Source organism: Anarrhichthys ocellatus, unplaced genomic scaffold (genome assembly GCF_004355925.1).
Source record: "Anarrhichthys ocellatus isolate YVR2014 unplaced genomic scaffold, GSC_Weel_1.0 scaffold744, whole genome shotgun sequence".
Taxonomy (NCBI): Eukaryota; Metazoa; Chordata; class Actinopteri; order Perciformes; family Anarhichadidae; genus Anarrhichthys; species Anarrhichthys ocellatus.
Genome location: NW_022280718.1, coordinates 9,597 through 20,428, shown reverse-complemented (window position 1 = coordinate 20,428; position 10,832 = coordinate 9,597). Strand labels below are relative to the sequence as shown.

The window sequence follows — 10,832 nt, the reverse complement described above, 5'->3', positions numbered from 1 at the left end:
GTGTGTGTGTGTGTGTGTGTGTGTGTGTGTGTGTGTGTGTGTGTGTGCGAGGGAGAGAGAGTTAGAGCGGCTCCCTGCTGACAATTAGCACAATTAGCGTTGGGATTCAGACCTTGTGAGCTTTTAGCCGCTGCTCAGGTGGAAAGATCACATTAGGTAATCGGCCATGATAATCACCTGGGATCCCGAGTGTGTTCAGTAGGATGGATGGTGGGCGGAGGCTGAGTCTCCAACCAAACGTGAAAGCAGAAAAACAAAAGGCCAGCATCTCTTCACACCAGGCCAACCTTAGTTTCTTCCTGCTGTGTGTTTGAACTTGTGTGTGTGTAATAGAGTGGAGGGTTAGCTGAGTGACGGGTGAGTCTGTAACCAAATGAGAAACTTTCCTCACTGCAGGCAGACTCTTTCTTCCTTTCCTCCCGGTGTGCTTTTCTTTTATTCTTTGAGTGTGTATGTGTGATTGTGTATCGATGGAGAACGGCATTTTAATGAGCTTTTATCAAAATCTCTTGGTGCATCCAGAACTTCAGTAATGAGGTGCAGATGGTGTTTTTGGGGTTGAGCAGCAGCTCTGCTGTCGGTTCAGGCGGCTCATTACGGAGAATCAGACGGGAGCCTCAGTAAACACTGGGAACACTGGGAACCAGTAATCTCATGTTGACCCGATTAAGGTGATACCGCCAACTACTGCCAGGACTACGACGAGAAAGGGGCTGTCACATTAACCACTGCTGTGAGCAACGGGACTTTGTCCCCTCCCACAAAAACGGACAAGACGCCATCAATGAACTCACACAATGAACCTGATATTGATATAAATCACATTATGGCAGATGGGTGCTAAATTACATATCAAACAATCCAAATGAGGTTTAGTGCAACAAAAACGTTATTGTGATCTCAGAGCCAGGGATAAACATCTTCACATAACTTGTTTTGTCCAACAGATTAATATCTAACAATATTCCGACTCATCATTCATCGGCTCTAAATGAATGATTTAATAAATCTGTGAATGAATAAATGATTTATTGACTGAGTACATAGATAAACCAATCAGCTGACTTGTTTTGTACCATATGAAATGACAGTGAGTTAATAAATAGAGAGACTAAAGTGAATGAATGAGTCAGTGACGGAGTAAACGTCTTGTCTGCAGGCTGTGTGGTTACCCTCCATTCTATGACGAGAACGACTCCAAGCTGTTCGAACAGATCCTGAAAGCCGACTACGAGTTTGACGCGCCATACTGGGACGACATATCGGACTCAGGTGAGCCTTCCTCCTCCTCCTTCCTCCTCTTCTGCTCCCTTGACCACTTTTCCCTTTGTCCTCCTCCGTCCGCCACACATGGCTCACATTTACCACACACCACCTCTTCATCACAGCCTCTGACATCATCTGCCTGGAATGAATGTGTTTGGGAATGTGTGTGTTGGGTCATCAGTCACCACCACAGCTATGTGCAAAGCCTAGTGTGCGTGTTTGTGTTGATAAAATAAATAATAATAAAATAGTATTCATGTGCTGTCAGCTATTGATAACTGATATTTCATACACACATTCATGGTTACCAGAGGATGAATCCCTAATGACATTTTGAGATCCCCTGACTTTCCCTCCAGAGCCACAACATTGACATTTGTAGCTTTGATTAAAATGTCTGGATGGATTGCCGCTACATTTTGAACACACATTCATCTCGAAATTTTGATTGTCCAATACTTGCAAAAACTTGCAAAACGAAGGACATTCCCTTCAGCCACAGCTGTACTTAGTGCTCTAATTACCAAATGCTAGCCTGCTAACAAGCTACACTAGGTAAACATTCTACCCGCTGAACATCAGCATTGTGTTTGTGATCATGTTAGCATGATGACGTTAGCATGTAGCACAAAGCACTGCTGTGCATATGTACAGCCTCACAGAGCGGTTAGCATGGCTGAAGTCTCTGAGTCTTCTGAGACATTATTTTTTCTCAGCGGACGCTAACAAAAAGCATTTGCACAAGCAATCCAAACTGACTGAAATATCAAAGATCACCAGCGTCATTTGTGTCACGCATATCTTTTTTTTTTTTTTAAGCAGATTGCACAAGGAAATGTGTTTAAAGTCAGTACGGTGCTCGTGTGTCTGTAGTGTTGGCGTTTTATGGCCCTTGTGTTTCATTCAGCCAAGGATTTCATCGGCAGTCTGATGGAAAAAGATCCAGCCAAGCGTTTCACCTGTGATCAGGCACTCAGACACCCCTGGTGAGAAACGCACACACTCACAAGGGATGTCACACACAGGCTAACAAAAAGGCATAAAATCAATATAGATATTGATGTACCGTCAGAAGTGTTAACAGAGAATTTGTGTGCGTGTGTCAGGATCGCCGGTGATACAGCACTCTGCAAGAACATCCACGAGTCAGTCAGCCGACAGATCAAAAAGAACTTCGCCAAGAGCAAGTGGAGGGTAAGTTTTGCTTACTACGGTTTATTCTCTGTGGATTTGGCTCTATTGCAGCACGTTACTTCAGTACGACTCCTCAAACGATTGTCTGTGTTTTTTAGAAGATGAATCCCCTGTGTAGAAAAAAAACTTGGCCTGCCACATGTTCAGGAGTTAACCTTCATCATCCCCCTTTTCTTTTCCTGCTGCAGAGAGTAACCTGCAGACCTGAGACAAATTCCTCTTTCTTTAACAGCTGCTCCTCACACAGTATGTCATTTCCAGCTCTGTGTGTTAAAAGCACATCCAGCTTGTGTATGATTTGAACCTCAGATGTTTTTAATGGAAGATAACCTTCAACAGAAGGTTTTTTTTTTTTTTGCACTAGTGCCAGTTCATGAAAAGCAGATTCTGGTCTGCAAAGCCTTTTATGAAGAAGAAAAATCCCTTTTTTGATCTTTACAATGACATAATATTTAATTAAAAAAACCTTAAAATCCCCTCCTACTCATGAGACATCGGAAGTACAGCAAACTCACTTGAGGCGAAGTGAGAGCTCATCTTCCCATTTCCTACCTCTCTCCAGCAAGCGTTCAATGCCACCGCCGTGGTTCGCCACATGAGGCGGCTGCAGCTTGGCAGCAGCATGGGGAGCAGCATGGACGCCTCCAACCCGCCGACCAGGCCCAGCGAGACGCAGAGGCCGGCCCAGAGCCAGGAGGGCCAGATCCAGCCAGCCGAGAGCCAAATCACCGGCCAGACGGCGCTGAGCCAGAGCACCAGTGCGAACGCCAGCAAAACCTCCTCGACAGACAACAACTTAGCAGCTCCCCACAAGGAATGTGAGTATGAGTCAGTAGTATCAGTAGCACCAGAGAGTCAGGAGAACATATGTATTACACAAAAGTTACAGAATTGATAATACTCTAAACCACGATTGTGCAATCGTAGTGTAATCCTTGGAAATTTTACTCTGTTTGTAGATAAAGAATTTGGAGGGTGGCGTCCTTTCTTGTCAGTGTTTCCAAAACCAGAAAAGAGAAAACATCTATTGGATTAAACAATGTGTTTGTCTGCTCCAACGAAAGCTGCAAATGTTAGCAAGTCCGGCTAACTAGGTTACCTACATACTAACACAGCGTTACATTACATACATTACATACAAATTTATGTACAAAAAACAAGCCGGTCCTGAGTGCTACTATATCAGAGTGTAAGCTAACATTAGCAGCTCTGTCTCCATTCCAACAACAGCCAAACTCACTATCAGACACAGTGTTGCGTTCACATTGGTTAGTCCTCACCCTAAAAGCCTTTTAAAGTAAATACAAACAAGAAAGCACAAATGTAACTTCTCGCATGTCTAAAGCTGCCACTGTTATCATTGTATTTTGCACGTGTGTCGTGCGAGAATGGAAGACATAGTAGCAGAAACGAAAGTGGGTGAGGCTTAGCGAAGGGTCGGTTACAGCATTATGAAAAAATATATATATTACCCCTGATCCATCTGCCGCCTCTTCCCTCTCAGGTGTAACTGCATCGGTCACACCCTGCAGTCTGGCGGCCGCGGCCTCTTCTCCCGCCGCGGGGGCAGAGCTGAACCGGCCGCATCCGTCGGCGGTTCCCGCCCCGGTACTCACAGAGACCAAGTGACGCCAGGTCCCGCGGAGAACCAGCTGGGAGGCCACGGCACTGTGAGGCAGTGAGACGGGAAAGAAGCGGAGGAAGACAGGAGAGGAAGAGGATCAACCCCCCCCCCCCCACACACACACACACACACACACACACACACACACACACACACACCTCCATCTCTTCTTCTTCGTTTCTCCCTCTCCTCACTGCGTTTCCACTTGGATGTGCCGGCCCAGCAAGTTCCCCGCCCTGCTCCCGTGAGAGCAGAGGACTTTACCTCCACCCCACCGACTCAAGCCACACAGCGCCATACTGGTGCCGTGTAGGATTCCTCTGGCCACAGCAACAGCCCGACTACGGACTCTCACCGAGTATGCTTGTGTGGCCGACTGCGATTGGCTGCTTAGATGATGAATGGGCAGTAATTGGTGGTTGACGGTGGGGCCGGTGGTATCATATTATTCAGTGTCGGTCAACATCAACTTCCCTCTCGAATCTGGTCTTTCCTGCGCCACTTTATTTAGCTTTTTTTTCCAAATTAGTTTTGACTGTTGACAACTGGATTGTTTTATTTTGTATTATTACTGTTAATGTTAAAGGTGGTATGTGTAACTTTGAAAAATCAAATGCATCATTGTCAATTTGATATTGCTACTTTGGTATGATTACTGTAAATAAACGAGGTCTTCTTAGCAATCCTTTCTTTACACTAATCTCACCAATGTAGCAAACCAATGTGACAATTCATGTTGCCCATGTTAAAATGCTACATGTAGCACCTTTAATGGGCTCGTCTGTCTATTTGTTTGTGCTTTAAGAAGTGCTTTAAAAGTACCATACGACTGTTGGAAGACGTGGAAACATGAGTAAGCGCTTTGTGTATTTTTGCACAGAGAGTCAGATATGTTCTCAGACACAGATTAGCCGCCATCCACTTAAGTTAATCAGAGAGTAGAGATTGTAAAACTTTATAGAAAATGATAATAATAATAATAATAACCCAGAGTGGATGTCAGAGCATTGTGCGACTTTATTGTCTGAAAGATTCTGATCTGTTTATTATTTTCTATAAGACTTTTTTTATAACAATCACCCTTTAAGGGACACACATACCAGGAAGCATGCAGCAGGTGTAGGATAGTTTAGGATAGAGGTATTTACTGGGGGGGGAAAAAAAAACTGCCTCCAGTTGAGAATGTTGGCTACACGTTAGATGCCATTCAAACCAACGAGCAGTGCTGTGCAGTTTCAGAGCGGCTAACGAATCCAAGATGGTGAAGCTGTCGCCTGCCGCCGTTCCTCTAACCCCCCCGCCCCCAAAGAAGCCATGACCTCACCCTTATTGCATTGTCAAGCTGTACCCAGTTCAGAAGTGCTCAGGGAAAACTGCAGCTGCACTGTGAGCTGGAGAATACTGATTTCCCGGTTTAGGTTGTTCCGTCTGTGTTCTTTGTTTTGATCCAGGTATTGTGGCAACACAGTTAATGGTACAGCGCCATGTCCTTATTGCAATGGTGTAGTGACGCGTGACTTGGAGACTCAGACATGGGCTCCGACTGTTCCACAGAGGACTTTTGAGGACGCAATCCGCAACCGCGGAACAGCTGGGCTCTGTGCTTGACAGAATTGGACTGACAACAATACCTTGGATAGGTTAGGTCTTGCCGTATCCGATGATCCCCCGCCTTTATCACCCCGCAGCAGACTGCTATCGTGACCAAAATCTGAGTATCTTGGTTTTCACGATCGAGTGAAATGGTCCCAACACACGTGAGCAGCAAAGCCAAAATATTTGTGCTTAAAACAAAAAAAAGGCTCCCACGGTCCACTACCAGCGCCCAGTTTTAACGCAGAGTTCTGAAAAATCCAACGCGTCCGTGACAACGGCTCATTCTTTGTCGATTTCAAAACGGGATACTGAGCCTGGAGTCCCGGTTTTATTTGCTAATCTAATCTTGATTTGACGGACTGACTTTGTTTTCATTCGTCCTTGATGACTCTTGACGTAACTTCGGTAGCTTTGGATCGTGTCACCAGTTCTTGCGATGTCCTTCCAGACGTAACTCAGAGAGCAGAACTCTACAGTGTGGGGTGCTCACTCACACATATCAGATTGTCACGATGCAATTCTTCCGATCCCTTTATTGTGAATTGTAGCCAAAGACCGGCGCTGGGTACGAAGACAATTTGGTTCATTCTACTCGATGAATTAGTTACAACAGAACTAGTCGGATGTGAAGCCGTTTGAGACACAAGTGGACTAAAAACTAAGGGCTGAACTCCAGCTGCAAATTCATCTGGAGGGAAATTTATTCCTCATTTGATCCCTTCCTAATCTTTTGCCATTTGCCTTCTTTTTATTATCTACACGGAGTGCTGCTGAAAAGTATCAACATATTATTCATATAGCTTGTTTTGATCCGTACGGCATGTCAGGGAGGGTGAGACCACAGCTGGATGAAAGTCAAATTACGGCAAAGATGAACACTCGCCCAAGCGTTCTGGAATTCCCCTTTGGCATGCTGTGCGTATTAAGTTGCACCTATTTGGCACTGACGTTGACAAAAACCAAACCAACAAGACATTTGTGAACGCTATCCGGTCTAAAAGCTGTCTCTCCGTCCTCGCTATGTTCTCTGTTCTTTGACAGCGGCACCTTCTTCCTTCGTAAGCTCTGCAAGGACAATGGTGTCCTGGACAGTGTGTTTGTTCCGCCCTCAATGCACAACAACTTTCTTACCCCATCTGCAGCTTTCAGCCCCCAAGCCCATCGGCTCCTACTGAGGACGTAAATCTTACAAAATACATAGTTGACTAGAGACGGAACCCAATGTCACGGAAATCTGCTGTTCTTGTTCAACAATTTTGGTAGACTTAGTTGTGTAAGAAAAGGCCTGTTAGCCTGATTTATTTAGTTGTTTTATATGTGCAGTCATAGAGAAAGATAACTCTTTAGTGTTTTTACTGATTTACATCACCCACATGCAGCGTCTCCTACTGTATGACACCGTTCCTCTCAGAAATATATATTAATTATGACGTTTTTACAGCGGGGTCTTGCGTTTTTCTCTACTAAGTCAATCCATGTAGTCATCCACGTGTTACTGAGGGGAACTTTCAACCATGTAAGGGCTTTATTCCTTAATCTGATTATTCACTGTAACCATGTATACATCCCCATTGATTGCTATGCATTTTTTAAAACATGTTTAAGTGTCGTCAATGCTTTTACTTGGAAGTGGGATCAGGGAACACCCACAGTTCAAAAAAAGGTTTGGGGAATGAAAAAGTGCAAGACACCAACTCCCCCCCACCAGATCTTACACTATTTCAACTTAACATTGAATTATCATTATTATTGCACGAGCTACATCATAAAAGCGGCGTACCAGCTTTTGTCTCCGGCACAAAAGATGTCAACGAGTCGTCAGCCGACACTAAGAATCATTAATTGTGATGTTGTCCGCTTCAGGATGGACATTTGGGTTTATGAATGTATTGTGAGGCAGGCAGAAGGGTTCAGGTTCATGCTGCTCTGTGGTTTTATGTCTGCTGTTCAAAAGACAAAAACAAAAAAAAAGTTTTCTGAATGAACCTTTTCATTTTCAAGATGCAACTGTAAATAAAGTGGGTACGGAAAGCATTCAGACCCCTTTAAATTTTCCACTCTTTCATTGCAGCCATTTGCTAAAATCAAAAAAGTTCATTTTATTTCTCATTAATATACACTCAGCACCCCATCTTGACAGAAATGTAGAAATGTTTGCAAATTTATTAAAAAAGAAAAACTGAAATATCACATGGTCATAAGTATTCAGACCCTTTGCTCAGTATTGAGTAGAAGCACCCTTTTGAGCTAGTACAGCCATGAGTCTTCTTGGGAATGATGCAACAAGTTTTTCACACCTGGATTTGGGGATCCTCTGCCATTCTTCCTTGCAGATCCTCTCCAGTTCCGTCAGGTTGGATGGTGAACGTTGGACAGCCATTTTCAGGTCTCTCCAGCGATGCTCAATTGGGTTTAGGTCAGGGCTCTGGCTGGGCCAGTCAAGAAAGGTCACAGAGTTGTTCCGAAGCCACTCCTTTGTTATTTTAGCTGTGTGCTTAGGGTCATTGTCTTGTTGGAAGGTGAACCTTCGGCCCAGTCTGAGGTCCAGAGCACTCTGGAAGAGGTTTTCTCTGTACTTGGCCGCATTCATCTTTCCTTCAATTGCAACCAGTCGTCCTGTCCCTGCAGCTGAAAAACACCCCCATAGCATGATGCTGCCACCACCATCATGTTTCACTGTTGGGATTGTATTGGGCAGGTGATGAGCAGTGCCTGGTTTTCTCCACACATACCGCTTAGAATTAACGGCAAAAAGTTCAATCTTGGTCTCATCAGACCAGAGAATCTTATTTCTCATAGTCTGGGAGTCCATGTGTTTTTTGGCAAACTCTATGCGGGCTTTCATACGTCTTGCACTGAGGAGAGGCTTCCGTCGGGCCACTCTGCCATAAAGCCCCGACTGGTGGAGGGCTGCAGTGATAGTTGACTTTGTGGAACTTTCTCCCATCTCCCTACTGCATCTCTGGAGCTCAGCCACAGTGATCTTTGGGTTCTTCTTTACCTCTCTCACCAAGGCTCTTCTTCCACGATTGCACGGTTTGGCTGGACGGCCAGGTCTAGGAAGAGTTCTGGTCGTCCCAAACTTCTTCCATTTAAGGATTATGGAGGCCACTGTGCTCTTAGGAACCTTGAGTGCTGCAGAAATTCTTTTGTAACCTTGGCCAGATCTGTGCCTTGCCACAATTCTGTCTCTGAGCTCCTTGGGTAGTTCCTTCGACCTCATGATTCTCATTTGCTCTGACATGCACTGTGAGCTGTAAGGTCTTATATAGACAGGTGTGTGCCTTTCCTAATCAAGTCCAATCAGTTTAATTAAACACAGCTGGACTCCAATGAAGGAGTAGAACCATCTCGAGGAGGATCAGAAGAAATGGACAGCATGTGAGTTAAATATGAGTGTCACAGCAAAGGGTCTGAATACTTATGACCATGTGATATTTCAGTTTTTCTTTTTTAATAAATTTGCACAAATTTCTACATTTCTGTTTTTTTCTGTCAAGATGGGGTGCTGAGTGTACATTAATGAGAAATAAATGAACTTTTTTGATTTTAGCAAATGGCTGCAATGAAACAAAGAGTGAAAAATTTAAAGGGGTCTGAATACTTTCCGTACCCACTGTAGATTGTGAATATGAATGATCATTTTCAAGATAATATTTACAAATGTTTTGCTGTCCGGGCATGTGAGACTGAATGAATGAGTGAGTGAGCGAGCGAGTGTGTGGAGGGAAGTTGATTGTATTCTCTATGGAATGTTTAATGTAAAAAAGCAAAAAACAAAAAAAGCTAAAATCCCCTTTACTCCCCACTGCAGTCTGCTGTCACATGTAAACTGCTACACAGTGCAGGTCAACGCCATCAGTGTTCCACCGCCGCGTCAGTGTCAGTCCAACTAAAAGTGAAAGCATCGTTAACTGAACTCAGGCTTATGTTTTTTTGCCATTCTAAAGGAAGAAATCCAAAGCTGTGACCTTCTCAGAAACACACTGTTAAGGACGAGGTGCGGGCTACGACCCACTCTCGTCCGCCCTTTGAGCTCTCGCTCTTATTCTTTTCACGTCGTCACTAAAGATGAAAATGCAAGCATGTCAAAAAAAAAGTGCTCCAAGAATTCAACTTCACAATGAGTGTTTGCATAATCGTGTATATGCCCTTGTATGATGTTAGTATCTCTGTATTATATAAAGACGTGCACAGGTTGAGATGTCTTGAGTCCACAAAAAGCGTTTTACTCAGTAGAGTTTTAGATTCTACAAACAGCTTCCATAGGCGAAAAATTATCAAATTGATATTGCAACCTATAGCCAGCTGGCATGCATGGCATGGGATGCTGCTATATATACATATATTTATCCCAAAAAGGCAATGGCCAGCCCTTTCATCACTGTTTCCAGGAAACATGTAGCCATTGGCTACATAATTAGCGGTGGAAGTCATGTCCAATTTGACTCTATTATATCTTTGCTATGTTGGCTAAGTTCTACATCTACATGCAAGTGGTTCCATATGAATTATTGCCAAACGCTTTAGGAGTCACAATATTAGCATTGTGGACTGAAAAAGTTGCTCGGTGAGTCAGCGTTAGCAAAATGCTGCCAAGCTAGCAGCTGTGCCTCAGTCTGCCACCTCGAGTTCTAACAACCAATGAGAGCAGCTCTGCCTCTCACAATTGTTTGTAGGACTAAAACTTTATAGGAGCTGCTTTTTTTGCGACCCGGTGTCTCCCTGTGGGCGTCCTCGTCCAGCCGACCTACAAGGTTAGCTGGCTGTATTGTATTTACTCTCTGCATGTGACCACCACAAAACTCCCATCCTGTGCAGGCTCCGTCACGCCGATGACACCCTCATATTTCTCAAAGCGGGCACCGCCTGCCGCACTTATTGTGCTGTTATGATGATGATGATGATGATGATGATGATGATGATGATGATGATGACTTTCTGTTAATGGGGCTTGTATATCAGATGCCTTCGACAATCATGTGCACATATCAGAGTTACCATGACGACACAGGCCAGAGCGACTGTTTGTGTTTCGTTTGTCTTTCTCCTGGAATAAATTCTGAATGATCGTAATATGACTGTGTGTGTGTGTGTGTGTGTGTGTGTGTGTGTGTGTGTGTGTGTGTGTGTGTGTGTGGTGGTGGGGGGG

General features: G+C 44.3%; 1 protein-coding gene across 1 annotated transcript; it reads left to right on the top strand.

Annotated features, from left to right (window-relative positions):
• The first annotated feature begins 6 nt into the window (after window positions 1–6).
• LOC116376955 (calcium/calmodulin-dependent protein kinase type 1D-like) lies at window positions 7–7,714 on the top strand. The gene is made up of 5 exons (XM_031838467.1): window positions 7–1,272; window positions 2,174–2,252; window positions 2,373–2,460; window positions 3,023–3,278; window positions 3,965–7,714. Exons 2-5 carry the CDS (start codon window positions 2,197–2,199, stop codon window positions 4,087–4,089), a joined length of 525 nt encoding a protein of 174 aa, XP_031694327.1. The 5' UTR covers window positions 7–1,272; window positions 2,174–2,196; the 3' UTR covers window positions 4,090–7,714.
• Window positions 7,715–10,832: the final 3,118 nt, after the last annotated feature.

Excerpts from the sequence above, each read along its gene's own strand:
- LOC116376955 (XM_031838467.1), top strand. The coding sequence starts at position 2,197 with ATGGAAAAAGATCCAGCCAAGCGTTTCACCTGTGATCAGGCACTCAGA. Across the intron at positions 2,253-2,372 it reads CAGGCACTCAGACACCCCTG|GATCGCCGGTGATACAGCAC; the intron begins GTGAGAAACGCA and ends TGCGTGTGTCAG. Across the intron at positions 2,461-3,022 it reads TCGCCAAGAGCAAGTGGAGG|CAAGCGTTCAATGCCACCGC; the intron begins GTAAGTTTTGCT and ends ACCTCTCTCCAG.